Source organism: Rhipicephalus microplus, chromosome 6, assembly GCF_043290135.1.
Source record: "Rhipicephalus microplus isolate Deutch F79 chromosome 6, USDA_Rmic, whole genome shotgun sequence".
NCBI classification, from domain to species: domain Eukaryota; kingdom Metazoa; phylum Arthropoda; class Arachnida; order Ixodida; family Ixodidae; genus Rhipicephalus; species Rhipicephalus microplus.
This window is the reverse complement of record NC_134705.1, coordinates 166,006,065-166,028,431: the sequence shown is the minus strand read 5'-3', so window position 1 is coordinate 166,028,431 and position 22,367 is coordinate 166,006,065. Positions and strand designations below refer to the sequence as shown.

Sequence of the window (22,367 nt, the reverse complement as noted above, 5' to 3'; positions counted from 1 at the left end):
AGTAGTAGTAGTAGGAGGAGGAGGAGGAGCAGAAGTGTTCTGGTAGATATTGATGAAGATGATGACGATTGTTATGTCACACACGCGCGCATGCAGACGATGATACTGTTGTGTGATGAACGAATATATCTATGAAAATGGAAACTGTTTTCTCATGAACGGGTGGAGCTTTCGTGCTAAATGGTCTGCAGAACAACAGTGCATGCAGGGCGCATTGTAACCACACACGCAGGTACTGATAAGAAAAAAGGCCATAAGACTTCGGTGCAGCCGTAACAACTCTCCTATCTCACTTAATGCTCTCATACAAGAGCGGCAGGGTTCGCAAATGACTGTTCAGCTAGGTCCACTTTTTCAATGTTCAATCTATCGTCCCTTGTTCGAAGAACCAAAAAACTATTATAATCTTAAACAGGTATGTGCCATAAAACTGGGCTAATTCCCACAAGCCATCACTGGTCCGCTAAAAATGAATGCAACAGTTAGCCCAACAACAAATGGTGGCGACACAACGGCGGTGAGCCGAAAACCCCGAGTACGTACAAGGAAGGGGTACCAGGGAATATGAAAGGCAACGGAAACGAGGATTTATTTATTTATTTATTTATTTATTTATTTATTTATTTATATGTGGGGTTTAACGTCCCAAAACCACCATATGAGTATGAGAGACGCCGTAGTGGAGGGCTCGGGAAATTTCGACGACCTGGGGTTCTTTAACGTGCACCCAAATCTGAGCACACGGGCCTACAACATTACCGCCTCCATCGGAAATGCAGCCGCCGCAGCCGGGATTTGAACCCGCGACCTGCGGGTCAGCAACCGAGTACCTTAGCCACTAGAGCACCGCGGCGGGGCGGCAACAAGGAGAAGGCCCCGAAGCGATGGGAGGCACACGTCGACGACGGTGTGGCCATAGGTCTATGAGAGGTGTGAACGCTTGACTTCAGCACCAGTTCCTGTCTCTGAAGTTTAGACCATACGTATCGCGCCTGCGACTGCGTGTGGTTTTACTCGAACCTCTGTGTGACGAAAATCAACGTTGGGGTAACCTAGCATCTTCTCGCTAAAGCATTGGGACTATCTAGAAGTGACGTGGAAACAACCTGCATCACTTAGGCAATGCCTACAAACAATTTTGAAGCAACCAATAATATTAGTCTTCAGAAGACGTTTCATTCTTGCTCTATACAATTCAGAATCTGTTTTCATATTTCAGTGAATCCGTATGTAGGTCTGTACCCATATGTTTCTCGAAAGCTCACAAGGAATCCTGTCCGGAAATGACCCGTACCTGAGATAAGGGAAAAGTCACCTTTCAAAAATGCAATGTTCAATGAATCAGTCAAACACATCTTTGCTTGGCATAGTACGGTTACAACTGACAGTTTCGACCCCCCCCCCCCCTTCCCCTTTACCGCTTCAACCTTCTTCTGATATTTCGGGTTATCGAGAGAGTCACTACAGCTCACTAGATAAGGTGACGCGAATCACTTAGCTCCAGAAAAAAACACAGCGCTCAAGAAATACACACACGGGACAAGCGGTACTTACGACTGTTTCTTCCACCGCGCTTCTCCAGTCAGTGTCTTTCTCAGTGTCTGCTCTATTAATGAAAACTAACAGACTGTTAGGTCTCAATAATCTCATTAGTGTTGCGCCTAACAAAAAAAGTGCGAGTCCTTAAATTTACATTTCCTTGTGTGCTGCGTTTTTTTTTTTTTGCGCTATGTCATTCTCGTCAATACGCACCAACTATAGGCCCTCAAAAAGCCCTTTTAGGCTGAAATCAGCTTGAAACTCGCGTGATTGGCGGTCGCTGTTCGCTGTATGTTAGAGCTTTCTCAATGCTGCGCGGTATAAACGGGATGCCACGGCAGACACAGCGGCGTTATGCACATTGGCAAAAGGAGGAGAACGTTAATTCGTGACAGTGTGCTTGAAGGCCTACTCGAAGAAAAGAAGGTCTATTCAAACGAAGAAAAAAAGAAAGAACGAACGAAAGAAAGAAAGAAAGAGAGAAAGAAAGAAAGAAGGAAAGAAAGAAACAACCAGAGAGAGAAAGAGAGAGTTGCATATTGAAGACGGGCCTTCATGAAGAGAGGAGACAGTCCACATCATAGCTCGTGCGCGTACTGGCGGAATTTTCTCTCCAGCCAGCCCGTGCGCGGACTTTTTCTTCACGGGACCTTCACCGTGCACGACGGACGGAACTTACACAACGCCCGCCGAAGGAGATGGAGTGCGCGCCGTCCTCGAAGAAAATAACGCTCGTTCTGGTCTCGTGTGCTTTGGCTTTCTCATCGTCGTACGCTGACGCGGTCACCGCTAACGGTGAGTTGGGACGCCTTCTAGAGAGCGACTTGAGCGACTTGTATCTGGTGCTGTGCGTTCAACGGGGAAGCAAATTTATGAGGTTTCTGGAATCGCATGAAACGATTTTTTTCCCGACCTGATATTGGCGAATAATGATTCGTCATGTCGGTAAAAACGAGACGGATGTTCGGGGGAAGGTGGAGGCACGCAGGGATTTGTTTGCGTATGCGAAAAGAAAAAGAAAACAATACCATTCGCTTGCACGGAAAGCCTAGAAGTTATGAGTTTAATAAGAAGAAATCTCCGTTTTTCTTTATTTTTTCCTTTATTTTTTCTTGATCTTTATTTTTGTCAAACTCTTGTGGCTTCTGTAAATGGCATCGTAGTTCAGACGTTGCATTCCTTAAAAAAAAAAAAACTAAAGGTGAGATTATCTCTCAAAGACGAGATGCATTTTTATTGCAATATAGACATTCCCTTAAAGCATAATATTTTGCGCACATATTGTAGCAATGTTGCCAGATGCTACAATGCAAACAAGCAGATTCTCATCACAATGGAAACATAAAAAAGTGGAAACGACAAATTTTCCTGTTGCCGTAGATATTTTTAGTTATGACTAAAAATTTCACTCAAATATGAAAGAGAGTTTAAAAATCACCTATTTCTTTTCTAGAGTGAAAATATACGTAATTATGAACGAAAGTACACAGTTACCCTTTTATGCCCCTGACACACGGGCAACCTGAAGTCCTTTTGACAAGGGGACATCTTTCAGAAAGGCGTTCGGGCGCAGTGACACACGACAAAGGAGTAACTCCTTTCCGGCAAAGATCCTTTTCGCAAAAGCAGATCCCGCATCTACTTTTCTGGCAGGAAGGGAGTACTCTCGCATACAGTGTGCATAATTTATCAACAGAAGAAAACGTGTCGCAACACTGCGGTGTCCTGTCAGTATTTTTTGTGCTGAGAAAATGTTTTCATTTTCAGCAGCAGTGCGATTTGTTGAAAAGTGAAGGCCTATAGTCTGTCCATACTCTCAAACTCCTGCATTACGTCACTAGCGCGATCATGTTAGGGTTGGCAGCGGCAGTTGCAGTGTCGGCGACGTAGTATCTTGTAACAATGGAGTCGGCTCAAAAGGAAGGTGGCTGGGCTCACTCGAAAACACTGCTTAAAGAGGCCGTCGCCTAATAACGGCAATGTGTCTTCGAACCAGCGTTCGTTGTGCACATAGGCCCACCTTTCGCGGTTGATGGCTCGGGGGGACAGTGCGGAAGCAGTCAAAATGAAGCTGTTCATGACGAGTCTTTGTTTGAGGCTCATCACTCTTGCCTTCGCAGCGTTTAGCTCATCTTCGATGGAGCCGAGGGCGACAAGAGTCAGGCCCACCTCAACTGTTGCTTTATCTCTGTCTCTGCGCTGAGACATCGCAGGACCACGATGAAACGCGGCACGCCGTCACTGACCCAGCTGAACGCAGCCATGTAAAAAGCACGACAAAAACAAAAACAGCAAAACATCGACTGTTCATAGTTGCCAGACGAACTTAAGTTGCTGCTAAAAACGCAAAAAAGCGAGAGAAAATTACAGGTATGCGCATTATAAGCCACCAGACAATAAAAAAAATGGTTTTATGCTCCGGCGTCGCTGAATGTGATGTACATGCACAGATTTTTTTTTAATATTTCCAATCTTGCTGCTTTCACAAACAGCGCCATTTTTTCTGCAGCGTTCTTCTGAGGCACCGCCTAAAGCAGTAGTCCGGTGCCGTGTGTCATCAGCGCCACTCCTCTCTGCAAATGGTCCCCTTAGGCGACAAAAGGGGTTTACTTCAGAGTACTTTACTTTTGCCCGTGTGTCACGGGTATTACATTGCTTCCAGGGTAGCCTCGATTCGGACGAATGTACAGACGCGTCCAATGCTAAAGGGAACACCTGAGTGCGCAGCATGCTGAGATTTCGCAATCTTACGAAAGCATAGAAGCTTAGATATGCAAAGTACTATACTGGTGGTTGGTATTTGTGACTCCTCTTGAAAGACTAGAGATGCGCGTGGTGATTGAGATTGTTTTCATTACCACTTGCTGTTAGAGGGCCAGCAATAGTGATGGCGCACATTCGAGTGTTCCCCCTTTATCAGTCAGTGTATGCATGGTACTGTAGGTTTTCCAGTACATGAAATACGCTAGTTGTTGATTCTCCCAGCTTATGTCTGACTTAGACACGTCATGTCGTTGTCATGAAATTGCGTGTTGATGCCAGGGTTCATGGGGTGAGAGTGAGGCCCAGTGGAGTGTAAAGGAGCGCGTCGATGTCGAAATTTAGGACCATACGCTTTCAGAATGACGAACATTTCTCGTTATTCCGATGAAGAAGCCGCTCTACGAAAACGCGGTGAGAGCTGACGCGGGAGCGGGCATGTCGCCCAGCCAGTCGCAATGTTTGCGCAAGAGAGGCCGAAGCTGAGCGCCAATGTAGGCAAGTCTCGATAAACATAGACGCACGATATAGCCTGTTGTAAGAGGGGCACCATGCTCGCTGTTCCGACAGTGTGCAAGAAATGGACCTGCTTAAATCTTTTCATTGTGGACAGTCGTTTTGAACGTAAGAAAAAAAAAGAAAAAAATACTTCTGATATTGCACAAAACTTCAGGAACGGTGAAATACCTCAAAAATTTCCAAAAGCATGACCGGACTAGGAAGGTGCACCCCTGCATCTTACAGCCTTTGCAATAGAGTTCAACGCTATGGTAGCGTATTTCCGTCGTTAGAGCCACTGCTCAACGCGACGCGCTACAACCCTGCTGTAGGTATATAGGGAGCCTACAAAGGGGCCGGTAATGTAGGTTCTCTAGCGGTAGATAAAGGCGTAGTTGCTTACTGCTCAGAGTTTGCTGATTTTTTTTTTTGGCCGTGGACTATTGTTTTCTCCGTCTACTTTAGCGTAGACCACAGTCGCAGACGTAACGGCTAGCAACGGCTAAGCAATGGCAGCAGGGTAGCAGTTGCAACACGGTCTTGTGGCGGGATGTGGACAGAGACGCGTGGCGAAGGCTGTAAGGCAAAACGCTTGCGCGCCTTTCCAGTCCGGCCGTGCCGAATCATTACGATTACAGTGCACTTTTGGCTTCTGCAATTGTTCCTGGTGCATCTACTACGCAAATGCATAAACTCTCAGGAGATTCGTTTGCGATCACTACATGGAGCGATTTATCTTCCACTCTGGTAAATACACGCTCGATTTTCGGGTGAAAGGCGAATAGGCGAACACTCTAAATTGCCGGGTACGATTGAAAGACCGATATGTGGACGAGACATATAAATCTTGCACTATGTGAAGAAGAAAAGGAAAAAAATAGCAGGAAAAGAACGGCAGGGAGGTTAACCAGTCTATAGGCAGCTGACTTGCTACCCTGCGCATGGGAGAGGGATGGGGGAGATGGAAGATAGAGTGGAGAGAGGGAAGAGCGATAAACACAGCACATTAAGCAACACATGCGCGCACAGTATGAAGAAGATTTCTTATACTGAGGTGGAGCATTACAAGTCCGGGGCATTTTCTCCTCATTTGCGTATACGCACGCAAGCCTGCACAAACGGACACGCAGTCTTCGCGACCCCGCCTTTGGAGAACATTGCCTAGTGCATGAGCGGCACTATTTGTTGTGTCGCGGAGAAGATCGGCTGTTGCGCTTCGGTCGTCCGGACGGGACCTCTCCAAACTTCTCAAGTTCCAAAATGGTGCCCTATGTCTGCTGCACTTTTTGTGTCTGCTGTAAAAACTCCGAAAATTTGCGCGTTTTTATTTCCTGACATCAAGTAGAGCTGTGACCTTTTCTATAAAGTACTACAAGGTACTTTCATTTCTCACACTGATTCTTATGAAAGAGATACTAATCGTGTGTTTTTTTTCTTGCTCATGGCTACCCTTCAGTCACCGGCGTGCATGCCAAGACCCTGTGCAAGGAAGTTGCCTTCGGCTGTCCATTAGGTTACGAGTGCAGGACGCCCAATGAAGGCTGCCAGAGCCACTGCGACTGTTGTAAGGTTTACTTCATTTTTCAAAGCTTTTTCTAAGCGTAAAGTATCCAGTATCCTAGAAATATCGGTAGAGGATATTTTTTGGCGCTAGTGATCTGTAAGCTAAAGAGCCGATTGGCGTTGTACAGCGTTTTGTTTAAAAAACTTTGTCCTCACGTTGTCGAAAAGGCGTTCTGTGACTTTGTAAATTGGACATCTTTATCTCGAAGACCAGCGTGTAAATGGCTTCTTGTTTAGAGAACTACAGAAGTAACTCAAAATTCAGACTACGTCAAAGGCAGATGAGGCGCAATAAATCAATTTTCTAGAACGTCTAGTCACAAGAATTCAGGTATTGACTATGGTATAGCTAACAGGCGGTAGTTCTAGCGTTTCTTCCTTTGATAAGTAGATTCTAAGCACCAGAGACGTTCAATTTTGAGGATGACTCAAACCTAACTAACGGAAATCACTTTTTTTCGCTTTTCAGATGACCCTGTAGCCAACGGTAAGTGAGATCATCTGCAACGTTTGCGATGCATCTAAAGAATCTTATGTATTTAATATATACAGTTGTAAAGTACGATTCCTGAAGCCGAGTGAACATGCAAATGTATTTGGACCCAATATTAACTTGAATAGCGGATGTTTCTATTGGTACCGAATAATTTCTGCAGTACCTTCATTAAATCTTTTCGAATTATTAGTCACAGTATCGATGAACAGGCAAAAGGTAATTCTGTGATGCAAGAATTACGTGATCGAGCCGACGACAGTCTATGTGAAGCGAAGCATTTTGGAAACTACAAATAAGCGCTGTAAAAATAAATGCGACACCGAGTACAGTTAGCTCTCACTGTCATGCTATGCAGCCCGCGATCTCATGCAATACTTTTGGCTAACGCCAACTCGCAATGCTCGCCAACCGCAGTGATCACGATGTTAACAGATTACTTGCGGACCACATCGTTAATCACACACGTCTAAATGCGAGCGTAGCATATTCAAGCGAATACCCGCGGTGCGGTGATGACACCTTCACGAGAAGGAAGCCGTTGTTTGATATTTGCCAACAGAAGGATGAGGGAGAAATGTGTGTAACAAAAAGTAGTGTCGCTGCGTTACAGCCTGGTTTGCTTGAATGCAGTGTACGCTCATTTATATATGTAACTTGTCTGTATGTTCAGAAAAAAAAAAAGAAGACAGTCGTGTGTACTATCGGCATCAAATGAAACGGGAACAGCGGAGCGCGTGGCACAAGTCTTATCAATGGCTTAGTGCGCGCCATCCATTAGTCATTGACACAGACAGGCCCGCATATACGGTGTGGCAGCACTGAGCGATCCCCCTATAGATTTCTATAGTGCAATATTTTTGCTTTTTGTTTCAGGTATGGTAATTCTATTCGAAAAGAACAAAACAAAGAAATACAGAGGGTGATGGTTTGTCATCGCGGAGTCCATATTCACGAAAGGCCTGGCAAATTCTATTTATAGTAGACAAAACTATGTTCGCAATGCTGGCGATTTCACGCTGTTTCACTTCGTGCCGGTAAAGCGAAACAATTTGCGCTCTCTCTTTCGAAGAAACGCTCGGCATTTCCAGTTACAGTGAAGCCTTTTCTGGTCGGTCTCTGTAAGAAGGGTGCAAGTGAAGCAGCGCTGGCGAGTGAAATACGACGATCGTTTGAAAATCAACCGCAAACCGATTATATTTCTCTTTTTGTTTTGTCTTGCCAACACATTGATTGCACTGCGACGCTGAAGTAAAAGCAAGGAATTGCGAGTGATGCGGTCAAAAGCGGTTGGCTCGCCCACGATGGACAACATTATCCCCACACGAAAACTATAGGGCAGAAACGGAGATAATGCACTCTATGGGGATCGCGCAGTGCTGCCAAACCAGACGTGCACGCCTGTCAATGGTGATGACTGGACGGCCAACACTATACTCTTTCTAATGCTTGAAACACGCGCTCCACTGTTCGGGTTTCATTTGACGCCAATAATACACGTTATTACACAGAGATACTTTCGAGCTGACGTGGCCAGACAGGAGCTACATTACTTCACGCGAAACCAAAGACCTAGAAGCAATTCTTGGCACCCGTTGTTGTAACAGACCGCATGACAGGACGTTGTCTCAATTGGTTAGAGGTAAAAGGCTAAGCATTAAGGGAGCATTCTCACTACGAAAGGTCTCGCTGCTCAAAAGTTACCACGCTGAAAAGAAGCGCCGTGGCATCCTTAAGAGACTCTGTGACATCGAGTTGGTTTGCAGGAACTTGACATCATTAAATGTAGTATGTTTCAGACTTATCTTGAGATTTGGCAGCATGCATCTTCCGAGTTTCACGTCAGAGTTGATCCAGCCCTGATACAGGCCTGATGTGAGACCGGCAGACTTTCTTCTTCTTCAGCAGCTGGCCTTTGGGCCGTCTTTGCAGCACAGGAATCGTGTTGGAGTCGCTGTATAAGCGCCCAAACTATGTATTTCGAGAAATTCAAATAGAAGGTACCAATCAGATCAATTGATTCTTTTTACTGGAGCCAATCTTCTTAGTTTACGGACAGTGCCTGCACATTTCACGTCGATGACACGTACTACTCATTTCCCTCTCTGTGGCGCGCAGTGTCTCTGCCACAGGGCTGTCCTGTTCACATCAAGCCGTGCGAGGAGGGACACTTCTGCATGCCTGACAAGGCCGGCGAATGCCACACTTGCAACTGTGACAGTGAGTACTATATGTGTTGCGCATAGAGTTACGATACGTTTCTCACGAGAACGAATGACTGATTAGAAGGTGGGTAGGAAGAATAATATCGGAAAAATTTCCAATTCAATTAAAAATTTGAATAATTTTGATAGCTTTTCTCATTATAGAATAACTTACAGCGCAACGGCTTAGATACCGAAAGAAGAGTAGGACACAGCGCCGTCCGTGTCGCACCCGTAGCACTGTCAATTGTTCTACAATGAACACCTTCCAACTTGCCCAACTCGCAATTTCCATATTTTTGTTTTATGTGCGCCACCACCATAAAAAGTTAAACGAATATATATACAGTAAAACTGCGATGGAACTGACGCAGTAAAAGTGGTATACTTCATTACATAGGAACCTCGTTAAATGGGAATTCCCCCTTTAGAGTCAAGTGTAATGAGGAAATACTCCTTCTTTATTTCTTTTTTTTAATTTGTTCCCCCTTGTAGGGCCGGAAAAATGTTCGAATAGTACGGCACATACAAAAACTATAGCTTCACTAATGCGAAAAAAACCAACCTTTTCGAACAGGACATCCGGCACTCGTGCTTCCATGGTGCGCCGTCGAATAAGGCTTCTTCACATAGCCAGAACTTTACGCGTGAACCATAATAAGACGCAGGCACAAAGAACTGTGCTAATATAAACTACGTCTTCGCAAAAATCCGATAACGATAGAACGATATGAACGCTGGGCCCAGCAGAAGCTACAACTGATTGCTCCAATTTTCTTACGTGGCCCGGGGTAGCACTTAAATTTTGTTATATTGAAATCACGGGTAATGCGCTTCGCTATATTGAGGGTCAGAAGGTACGGTGGACTATGAACGTGAAGTAGAGAAAATCAAAATATGAAACGCAAGACGTAACCGCGCAAGCGTTTTCATGCTAAGAGTAAGTGTCAAACTAGAATGGTATACCATTCATTTGGCTGGGGCGGATACGAAAATTCCGTTAACTAAGACGATGGTAACCAATTGCATCCGGATAAAAGCTTCGCTGTCGGTTATACAATGAACCTGTGTGTTTAGATAAAGTGGTTAACGATTTAGAGTACTAGGTACTCAACTATGGGAGAGCATGAAGCCGTCCCTTGGGAACCAAGGAGGTTACGCCCAGCGAGTTTCCGGGAGCGAAACTTATGTGACTCCAACACAGAACTTTCGCATTAGAAACGAGATCTAAAATACGAATTGCTGGGTTAAGAATAATACCACTGCTTATCGTTTGCAGAGTATTTCGTCTTTGCTATGCGGCAGTCTTTTAATCTCGATGTCGCCTATGACTACGGATGACAAATCAATCGTTCTGGAAAGCCTTTTGTCACGGATTACAGCAGAGAACTATGTTGCATCATTATTATTATTTTTTAAACATCGACTTTTTCCACCTAAAGAAATCATGTTCACTTAGTTCGTGGCTTCGAGCTGAACTGTCGACTGGATGGCAGTGCTCGCTCTCTTCACAACTATGGAACGTTGCGTACAGAAAATGTACAAGTGACAAAATGCACACTGGACTATCAGATGTTCCAGTAAGTATACGGTTTTATTCAGATGTAGTACACTCACTGAATTTACTGAAACAAATATCTATATGGAAGATGGTGACCACGTCACTAGATATGATAGCCTATACTTTCCAACATCACATTTGTAATGGAGAAATGACACAATATGAGGTGGAAGCCTGTTATAAAATACGAAGAATGAATAAGGATACCCGGGTTGTTGCAATATCTCATGTATACCGTAGAAAAAAAACGGTTTTATTTATTTATTATGATTGTTAGGCCATCAATAAAACAAATTCGGAGGCGGACTTCTCTAACAATATTATAGCATGTTGTCTCCAACACCACATGTAACTGATATTATACGCAAAATAGTAACCGACTTTTTGCCTCAACAGCGTTCGAGTGGTACGCTGTCAGCAATGTCTGTTTGTTTCTGTACTCGCTTTTAGTAAGTTTGTACTGTTCACGACACGCGTACATAGGAGACGTGATAACGATTGTCTCCTAGCAAAACACAATCCTGTACAATATGCTATGCGCCCGGCCTTCTGGCCTGTCCGTCTCCGTCGTACGGGGAAGAAAACTTCATTGTGAAACCTGTCCGTAGTCAATTCAGCCTTGCAATCTTTGAACGAGGCTCATTTCGCGGAACGCACCGCGATGTAGCGATGACAGTGATGCGGCGGCGCGCGTCAGCTCGGACTCGCGGAACAGCCATGACACGACGATCGTGTCCGGTTCCTTCAAGGATTTTCCCCCCTTTCACTACATATACCCTATTTGCAGTGTCTACATATGCACGCACTTCTGCTGCAGCGAACGTATATTATGTTACACGCTTATAACCGTGACGAACAAACGTGACTGTTATATACCGTTTTTATTTTTTTTGTCTCTCCCAAATCATTGTCGCTGAGTCAGCGTAATCGTGGGTTCGAGGTCGCCAATGACAAATGACATGTGTTTAAGTACATGGAAATAGTAATACAGCGAGAAGGATAAACTGTTGCTCAGACAGGATGCGTAACGTACCTTAACGTGTATTGTCCGCCAAAAAACAAGAAAACGATGTGGACTAAAAGAAGCGTCTAGCATGCATGCCTACTAAAAAGAGCAGTGATCAACTGAGGGGAGAAAAAAACACGCAACAAACAGACGAGTGATTATTAAAACTTGGACTTGATTTTCGATTTAGCGCCTCTCCTAATAAGTTTTGAAGCCCACCAAAAAAGAAAAGCTATATTGCCGAACTTCGATGCAATTCTCGCGAAGCTGGCGTTTAGTTAATGTCGTATGTAGCTGACACTACGTGTGCTTATTTGAAACATTGAATAATGATAGTGTGCTTTTTTCAAAGAGCTTCAATTACCAATTTTCAAAGTTTGGTAATTTAAAATGGCAAAAAATGGGTTCCTATAGGCGAAATCTTACTTACACGTAGGTACCGCAACATGAACCTGAAAAAAAAAATAACTACCCCTTACGCTGTGCTCGGAAAGCGCCTGGCTGGGAGAACATGGAGCGTTTAAGATATAATAATACATGATAGAGACTTCAGTAGCGTCAAGGTTAGCGGTGCTGTACAGAACAAGATGGCGAAGAAGGCCATCTTGTTCTGTAAGTGGTGTGCTTGCGCCAGACTCGTTGTGCATCCGTCTAAGACGAGTACACAATAAAAGCGAGACACCTTTTTCCTTCGCAGTCAGTTGTTGGATTCCCCCTCCTCCGAAAGGTTTCTACGCCTATTGCGGTTCTGCATTGACTCCGAAATGGAAGGCATTGTAAGCTTCCTGCACCTCGCGTGATTCGGCATGACCTCCAGGATCAGCCTAGCTTAGAGCAAGCGACAGTGTCGTGTGATGGTGTCATAACGATGTCACAAATGTTGGCCGTCTCTAACGTCAAAATGTGACATGGTCGCTCGAACAAAACCCCGAAAACTTTTCCCGTGACTTGTGCGAGACCTCACAGTCTCGCAAGTTCTCGCGCAAACTGGCCGACAGAAGCGTCAGAGTGTTCACTGAAGTCTTTCTCTTTATTAATGAATCAATGATTGTGAAATTTGTGAACGGTTTAGAACCTTTTAGAATCTACAATCAGAGGGCCGTACGACGCTGTCCCGCAAGCAATTCACTCGACGTCCTATGAGGGTGAATGGGACAAGGACATAGACAACAAGCTGTCGGCCGTTAAGCGAGCCAGGGCCGTCGCCGACAACCTCAGACGGTGGTTCTCGAACGATGTTCCTCGAACGACCGATTCCCGGCAGCCCACCCCGGGCGCAGTAACAACGTCTGGGGAAAATAAAGTTTATTCAACTTCCTGCAAGAAGGCGGAAAGGTTGACAGGTTACGTGGCGTTACTCTACAAAAAGGAAAGAGAGACGGAAAAAAAAATCGAGAACCTTTCGCTCACCGGGGAAAGTGGGCAAGGGAAGTTAGGCGTGTGCATTTTTAACGTACTACTTTCTTTCCTGGGATGCCAAGAATGTCAAAATAATACACATATACGTACATTAGTTTAGTTTTATCTCAAAGAGATTGATGTTGGGCATACACATGCACATTAAGTAGTGAAACAAAAATAAAGCATGATATGTTCATGAATGGGCCCGGCTGCCAACTGTCTTCATAACAATTTGTTTAATGATGTAGGATGTCGTACGCATCCTACGTCGCAGCACAGAACAAATGCTCTACGATTTAGAGTACGATGTACTCGACTCCGCTCTCCCGATGCCAACCCCAGCTACGTCATACGAGATCGTCATCATAATCATCATCAGCCTGACCACGCCCACAGCAGCGCAAAGGCCTTTGCCATGATCCTAATATCAACCTGTATCAACCTGGTCTTCTGCTTTCTGCTTCCACGTTATGCCTGCGAACGTTTTACTCACAGCGGCCCACCTAACTTTCTGTCTCCCCTTCGTGCGTTTGACTTCTTTGAAAATCTTGTCACTTACCCTTAATCACCAGTGAATATCCTGCCTACGTGCCCGACCCGTGTCAATTTATTCTTCTTGATTTCAGCTATGACATCCTTAACCCCGGTTTGTTCCTTGACCAACTTTGCTCTTTTCTGGTCCCTTACGGTTACACCTATCATCTTCTTTTCCATCGCTCGCTGCGTCGTCCTCAATTTAAGCTGAACCCTCTTTGTAAGCCTTCAGGTTTCTGTTCCGTAAGTACCGGCAAAGTTCAGCTGTTATATACCCTACTCTTGAGGGTTAGTGGTATATTACCATCTATGATTTGCGAATGCTTGAAAAATGTAATCCACCCCATCTTTATTCTTCTACTTAGTTCACTCTCATGGTTCAGCTCCGCGGTTACTACTTGTCTTTAGTCGACATATTCCTTTGCAAATAAAACTTCCGGCGTCTCTTCATCTATCGCAAAGAGCTGTTCTCTACCGAGACTGTTGCACATGACGTTAGTTTTATGCATAATAGTTTTCAGTCCCACTCTTCTGCTTTTCATGACTAGTTTAGTAATCATGAGCTGTAATTCGTCCCCTGATTTACTCAAGGCCATGTCACTAGCGAACTGCTGGTTACTGAGAAACTCTAACTCTTAACCCTAATTCTTCCAAATCTACAGGGACCTGAAAACTAGCAAACATGCGGTTCATAGCATTGGAGAGATCGTGTCTTCTTGCTTTACGCCTTTATTTATTGGAATTCTGTCGCTTTGTTTATGGTGAATATAGTGGCTGTGGATCCGCTGTAGATTTCTTCCAGTATGTTTATGTCGGATTTGTCGATGCTCTGATTCCGTAGTGCCTGCATCGCTGCTGATGCAGTGATGCAGGCACTACGGCTATTAGACAGAAACGCCTTCTCGTAATCTATGAAAGATATATATATCTATATATATATATATATATATATATATATATATATATATATATATATAGGGGTTCGTCGTATTCCGCGCATTTCTCTATTACCTGATTGATATTGATTGATTACCATATGAATATGGTCTATTGTGGAGTAGCCTGTACGAAATCGATCTTGGTCCTTTGTTTGGGTAAACTATAATGTCGCCTAAGTTCTATTAGCTATTACTTTTGTAAATAGCTTCTAAAAAATGGACAGTAAGCTGATCGGCCATTAAATTTTCATGTCCTTGACGTCTCATTTCTTATGGATTAAGATGATGTTGTCGGTCTTCCAAGATTCTGCTACCCTCATCGTCAAAATACACTTCGTATATAAGGCGGCCAGTTCTTCTAACACAACATCTCCGCCATCTTTCAGCAGGTTTGTTGTTACCTTATCCTCAACACCGGCTTTGACTTTTTGTATTCGTTCTAGAGCTTTCCTTACTTCTCCTGTCGTTACTGGTAGGATGTCTAATTCATCTGGGCAAATATTGCTTCTGATGATATAACCCTGATTGTTTCGGCTTCTGTACAGCTATCTCTAGAACTCCTCAGTCACCTCAACTACCGTCGTCAGAGAGCAAGGGGAGCTTTGCACCCGAAAGGCCCATGTCCCAGGGTAGTAACACTCGGCGAGCCTTCATCATCCAGTTGCGTTCATTCTGGTAGGGTTCCCGCCCTGGAGCTGAGGACAGGATCTTTTTGTTTTGGGTGAATGGCCCTAGCTGGGCAAGGATGTTGCATCCACTCGGCGCGAAGCACCGAACAGACGCGGCAAATCTCGCGGACCCACTATCCCGTCCATATAGACCCTTTCACAGTTTACAAATACAGCCCCTTGATGACATCTGGTTTCGGACATCGATGTGCCAAAATAGCATCAGTGCGCAAGAAAAGCTTTAGAAGATATCCCGCTCATTTTCTACACTTACCTTCCCTTATTTGGCAAATTATATCCAAATAAATGTTCTTTTGAGCGACATAAAAGTTGTAAGAGATTTCCTTGAACTTTACGCAAGGTCCTTTTATTTGAACAACTAAAGAGAGACATTTCTCACATTTAAAAGGAACTTTTGAAAACGTGCTTTCAGTTTCGAAGTAAGGAGCTGGTAAATGAAGTGACCGGAAGTTTTCTGGGTTACAGCGTTTGTGACCTTGAAACCGCCTATTGGTTACTACATTGCCTTTCTTGTCCCCTCATGCATACATCATAATTTTGCATATGTACAAGGTTGCCTCATAAAAGACATGATCACATAACTAAGCTGGGCGCGGAAGAACTCCAATGTGTTTAGAATAAATTGGTAATGATTAGAGCACTCTATGCTGTGGGAGAGTGATGAGGTGTGCTAGTTTCAACACAAAAAACGATGACTTGACAAAGCGATTAATTTAGCAGCAGTTAGGATTAATATAATTGTGTTTAGAAAAAGTTTCTAAGTACTTAGAGTACTAGGCACTGTGCTGTGGGAGAGCGAAAAGCCGTGCCATATCAACCAGTGATGAGTTAACTGCGCTTGAACAATGGTACAACCTACCTACACTCGATAATTGAATTGAATTAGGATGTTTGTTTAGAAAAAATGTGTAACGATTAAGAGTACTCGGTACTGCACTACGGGACAGCATAAACAGTCCCCGTGGACGATCTTTGAGGATTGGGAGTATTATGTATGCTCTACTACGTAGAGCGGTAAACTCTCATGGACCACGGAGGAAAGAGGACGTGTGTGTAGAAAAAGTTTACAATATATAGTACGATATACTCTCCTATGGAAGAGCAGAAAACCGTCCCGTGGACCTCACACTTCATGAGGTTGTGAATGCTTCGAAGCAGGTGGTGTTTAGTTATAGTGGTAAACGATTTAAAGTACTAGGTATTCTAATATGGGAGGGCCCAGAGCCATCCTGTGGGGCTGGTTTTGAAAAAAGGGTTAACTATTTAGAGCGCCTGGTACTCTACTATGGGGAGCATGGAGCCTTCCCGGGGTCATATCACGTTCATTGCTTCGCCTGTGTAGAAAAAGTGGTGAACGATTTTGAGTACTTGGTACTCTACTATGGGAGAGCATAAAGTCATCTACAACATGCTGAAAACTTGATCTAGCAAAATGAACGATTGCGTTATGTGTTATGGCCTTGATTACTAGCAGTTCAGCCCACGGGCACGCCCTACTTAGTCTTGCTGTACTCCGTGGCCTGGAGTGAATAAGAAGCAGTAAAAATTTTACATGACTCAAATTCGATCGCATCTTCTTTCGTTCCTTCCTACTTTTAGACGAAATTTGCAAACACGAAGTCATGTTTTTAATTTTGGAACCCGACGTTGGAGGTTTTACAGAACATACGAGAGTCTAGTACAACCTGAAAAGGCCGACACCAAGATTCATTTTTTTTTTTTGGTCAAGGCGGTCGCATTTTGGTGGAGGTGAAATGATGGAGGGTTGTGTACTGTGCGAGGTCAGTGTACGTTAAAGAACGCCAGATGGTCGAAGCGTCTGGAGTCTTCCACTGCGGTGTGCCTCGTAATGGCGCAGCGTCGTAGTTTTCCCAGAGGTAAACCTCAGACATCGTCATTACTGTCGTTATAAAGATCCCCACACTTTTAAACTTGCTCGATGTGCGCAGAAATACTGTGCATACTTGCTTTCCTCACACGTCATGTTAAAAACATTTCCTAGACCACGAAAAATTCTGTAGTAGAACTGTAAGTCTGTTCGAAGCAATTGCAACAACGTTTAGCCAAACACAACCAGCTATATAACAGGTGCCTAGCAGGTACCCAGCATGTTTTCTCCATGCTCGTGTACTTGCTGTACAGGCACCCGCGCCGGATGTTTTTTGGTAACGGTAAAAAAAAAGTGGTTGATTTCCGGCCCTTTTTTGAAATCGGTATAACACGAAAGTGAAACCTGTCTTCGCGTTCATTGTGAATTCTTTCACCATGAGCGCGAAGGAATGAATGATGCAGTCACGCAAAGAACGGCAAGCCGCACAAAGCGTGCTGCGCTGACGGCTCTTCTACAACGATGCCTGCGGCCTGAGCCGAAGACCTGGTGCCTGGCCCTCTCCCTTGTTCTCTACTCCTCCGCTCCCCAAACAGTGTTGGCTGCGAGCGCTCGCTGTGGCGGCCGCTTTAAACCTTGCCGCCTTTTAGATTAAAGCAATGTCTACCGCCGTCTCGGAGGCAACACGATTGTGTCTGCGATGGTGTCACTTCCAAATCCAGAGGAAGTAGTAGTGTCACCTACGAGCGCTCCTTGCAGAGAAAGCACTGAACTACAAGTAACCTCCCGTACCAATGGGAAACCAACGTGTAGGCTATGCAACACTAATCTAGCTCCACTCTATCATATAGCATGGGAGTGCCAGGAAAACACATCTAAAACAGATGTCTTTAAGGATTTCAGTATAGATGGTTGGGAGGCGGCCCTGTCTAGCCCGGACAAGGGGGTCCAAGAGGTCCAAGTGGCCCGCGCAAAGACCAGGGCGCCAGCCAATGGTATCCCGGACTAGGGGTTCGACCTATTGCTCAATAGGTATATTAAAGTTTTTCATCTCATCTTTCCATGCGAAAGCGTGCGACGTCGCAGACATGTTTCTAGAGGAGGCGTTGGCTGCGTACACCTCAAGCAGAAAGCACGCATGAAAGGAGCATACACAGGACAAGCGCAGACAAACAGCTGTCACAGCTCAACACTTGAAGCATGCTGCTCAAAGAGAAAGAGACGTACGAAATGAACGCACAAGTATACACCTGGATGAGTGACATCTTCGTGTGTGAGCAGCACGCTCCTTTCGTAAACACGTCCGTGGCAGCTAGCGAAGTGGCGTTCGTGCTTTCTTTAACTACCGTAACTTCAAAGCAAACTTGCGGTGGAAGCACAATAGGTACTAAGCGTTAGAATTCCGATATAAGCGCGCGCGCGAGCGAACCTCTACGCTAGATAATATCTACACGCACTTTGACCACGCCATGTGGAGGCACTCGAGGACATCGACGCGCGGGTGGTGCGGCACAACGACATCTAGAGCGTGCGCTCGTCATGCCATCTTGCTGCTGATGACGAAAACACGCGGATGTGCCGACTTTTGAGGACCGCCAGCGCTACATGGTGTATATAAATGGCTTGCCGTTAGCATGGAGAAAAAGGGTCGCTTGTTGGGATTTTGGTTAGCGTCGCGCGCTGAGAAGCACGAGGTCGCTTGTTCGAAGCCCCGCCGCGGAACTTTTCCTTGTCGTTTTTTTAAAGATGATAGTTTTTCTTAGAGACCCTCGGCGCAAAAATTTTGGTCTGTCTGTCTGTCAGTCTGTCTGTCTGTCTGTCTATCTGTCTGTACATATGTCTGTTTGACCACCTTTAACGGTACCGCGTACTCTGAACGGTCGATACGCCTAACGGGCGACCCTATCCACAGCGCCCACTAATTTTCCTCAAGCTTCAGCGTTCATACTTGTGCGATTGTCAATTAAAAAGCAATTATTGCGCATTTATGAGGCACCATAACAACACTTATATATTCTGTTTGTGCAAAGTTTTTAGAAAAAGCATACATAAGTAATTCTAAGGACCGTAGCGTTTATTACGCTGCGCTGACCATGCAACACTTGCACGAAAAGGCGAGTGTTTCCAACGCTTTGCTGGGACGACACCGTAGTGGTACCTACCCGTCGCCTTGCGTTCTACACCTTATCACCTCTTAGACGGGCGCTCATCTCATAGCCACGCGTTTCGTTTTCCAAGAAAACTGCCAAATAGCGTGCATGGCTCACGTGTGACGTGACTCAATGCGCTCGTTCGCCTCCGCTGCTCCCTCGAGGCACTCTAACGCAGCGCCTACAGAATACCATTCATCGATTCTCTTGAGCAGAACATCAAATAAATGTTTTGTTCACTCTCTCCACACACAAGACTATCGTCTTTCGACGACATTTGCAGATTAACATGCAGATACGGGCCAATATTCTTCTTTACTATCTATTAGTAAATACTTTACAACGTCATGTTCGCGATGGAAATAGGTCACGGACTCGTGGTGGAACCCAGAATAAAACAGTTCAGTGATTAAAACTATGGCATTATAACTACACTGCTGCATACGTCTATACGTTGGTACGACTCATGTTTTAATGTCAGTTCGATCAGCGATGGTACAGCTGAGCTAGCTCAATGGCTGGCGTGTTATCCTTGAAAGTTCGAGGGCACGGGTTCGATTCCCAACTACAGTCACCGCATTTAAATAATGATTTAATGAAAAAATATCAACCTACATTAGGGGCACGTTAAAGAACCCAGTTTGGTCCCAACTATCCCTGCTTATTCTACTATGACGTGTCTTGTAATCGTATCTTTTTATTTACCCGCGTAAAACAGCAGAATTTCTTTATATGCGCAAGTCTTACACATACCAACAAAGTGTCTAGCAGTGCGGTAGCCCAATCGCCTCTAGAGGTTGCCAAGGAAACCAGCTCACGAGCACGGCGTATACACACAAGAGAGCACATCACTCCGACACAGCGCTGTGGCGGTGACCCTGTTTCTCGTTTACGTCATGTCTACGTTGTCTGTCAAGTCTATATATCGTCGGCGCCATGTTTGTGCGCTGCTTACCTTCGCGAAGCCGCACCGAGGAACTCATGTGTCCATTATATTGAAGAAGTGCACACGGCATCCGCCATTCGGCGCACACTTTTGAGTAGATATGTGTGCGTTAGGTATACTGAGGCGAAGTAGAGTCACGTGCGATATGGAGGTTATCGCATGAGCGTCGACAGAGAACAACAGCACCCCGTCCCAGAGTATACTCTTTCGAGAAGAGGGTGCCATCACACAAGCTTCACTCAGTCTTTTTTGCAGTTCCTTAAGCTGCGATCCCTTTCGTTCTAGGAAGTCAATTAAACGAAGCAGTTCTAAACACCAGCTTTAACATATCTTCCCAGCAATTTCGGAATCCCTTGCGGAGATGAGAACCCTCGGAGAATACTCTTGATCGCAAAGAATGGAAGGCTCCAAACAGAAAGAAGAAGTGTAAGGTTCGTTGCAGGGACCATTGGAGAAGACTGAGCAATATTGATTATCACAGTTCTGAAACGTGCCGCCCGGCCACTGGGACGTTCGGAATATAGGTCGACGCTCGTGCGATAACCAGTCTATTGCGCGTTACTGTTCGGAATACAATGACCTCACACCGAACCATCAACTTTGCCCATCACTCGCAGCTCCCTGCTCCCAAGCCACGGGTCGCTTCTCGTGCAAGCCTAAGGCGAACCAGGCGTGCACTCGCCGGATGGCGCGCGGGAGCTGCCCCGTGTGCCAGTGCGAGGACTGCCCGCCCAGGGTGTGCCCACGTGACTGTTACGTCATTCAGCTGGACGCCGGCTGCAAGGAGGTGTGCATCTGCACCGGCAAGGACGGCATTCCGTTCGCCCTGCTCAACAGCGCCACCTACTCCTATCAATAAAGTGGAAGTAAATAAATTTGTATCTCTGCTCATGCATTGGATTCAGTCTGAATGAAGACGATCGTAGAGTTTTCGAAAATTAACTAGAGAGGTTTGCCTAGCTTCGTACTTGCGGGTTTTGAAATAACTTGTGAATTTGTCTATTGTTGTGTTTTGGTTTTATTTGGAATAAAAGGATGAACCGCTGTGAGCTTCGTGACCCGATTTGAATTGGTTAGCATAAAAGGTTAAGGTGGCGAAGTGAAACTGCTGAACTTTTGCCGATTTTTGTTTCGGGACTAAGAAGCTCCAAGCGACGCGAAGCCAAACGGAGCCAGAAGTACGAAGACGAGACAAATCCGTGTATTACCCATCATTGCCACGGTCGCTGAAGCGCTGTGCGTTGCAGCTCCCATAGACACTAGCGCCCGAGTTCCCTCTAGTGTATAGGAAGTTTTATGAACACAATGAAGGATGCAGCCTGATGCGTGGTTTAGGGGTTTTCTGGTGCCACGAACGCACCTTTTTATGACAGCGTATTTCAGGGCGCCTGAGCAGGAACAATTTCGAGAGAATCGACACTTGGGCTAATTGGTTGAAGTGCATGGTACAGCTGTGGTTCAAGCGTACGAAGCAAGACGTACAAAGGACTACGGGACAAGTGCTTACTCGCAACTCAAAGACTACAGTGTTCTCGCTGAAATTGGCCATATCGTCACTAGCAAGGCAAAAAAAAAGTGATTGCGCGCAAACTATACAAGGGCACAGATGTTCGTTAGAATGGTTTAAGTAACAGGCCCGTTACGTTAAAATGGACAGAGAAACACGCGTGGCAATGCAGTCGAACGTATAGAAACACGCGCACGAATATTCAGCAAGGGCTCCACCCACCCTTACTGAAAACAACTGGAGGAGTCCCTTACTTAGGTATCTTGTGGTGGCACAGTCACTTAAGCGCTAGCTCCCTCCAGTATTTTCCTTGAATTTGCTTCGTGTTTCGTCGCACTGCCTAAGCAGATACCAGAAAGCATGTAGGGAAAAAAAGCTCGTTGTTGAAACCAGCTCCACGTGGGGCCGAAACCATCCCAGCTCACTCTAATAATTATCGTTATATATACTGATACTTAACTGGGCTATATGTTATTTAAACATCTGGTCCGTTATGTATCATATGGGTCCATATGTCCATATGGGTCCATATGGGTCCATCTGGGTCCATATGTATCATATGTACCCACTACAACTCCCAACTGTAACTAGAACCATTGATTACGTATCAGTTCCGTTTTTTAAAACTGCTTTTATCAAGATTGGGAAAAGCAAAACGATGTGTACGAGTATGCAAACACCGTGGCCTGAAGTATCTGATGACCGGAAGTGCATGGAAGAGAAACAAGAATGTGCCCTCTTGCACGTGTC

The 22,367-nt window shown here is 45.1% G+C and overlaps 1 protein-coding gene across 1 annotated transcript; it reads left to right on the top strand.

Moving 5' to 3' along the window:
- The first annotated feature begins 2,111 nt into the window (after positions 1 to 2,111).
- LOC119167190 (uncharacterized) lies at positions 2,112 to 21,003 on the top strand. The gene is made up of 5 exons (XM_037418627.2): positions 2,112 to 2,334; positions 6,254 to 6,361; positions 6,830 to 6,847; positions 8,972 to 9,073; positions 20,728 to 21,003. The coding sequence occupies exons 1-5, from the start codon at positions 2,238 to 2,240 to the stop codon at positions 20,967 to 20,969; spliced, it is 567 nt and encodes a 188-aa protein (XP_037274524.2). The 5' UTR covers positions 2,112 to 2,237; the 3' UTR covers positions 20,970 to 21,003.
- Positions 21,004 to 22,367: the final 1,364 nt, after the last annotated feature.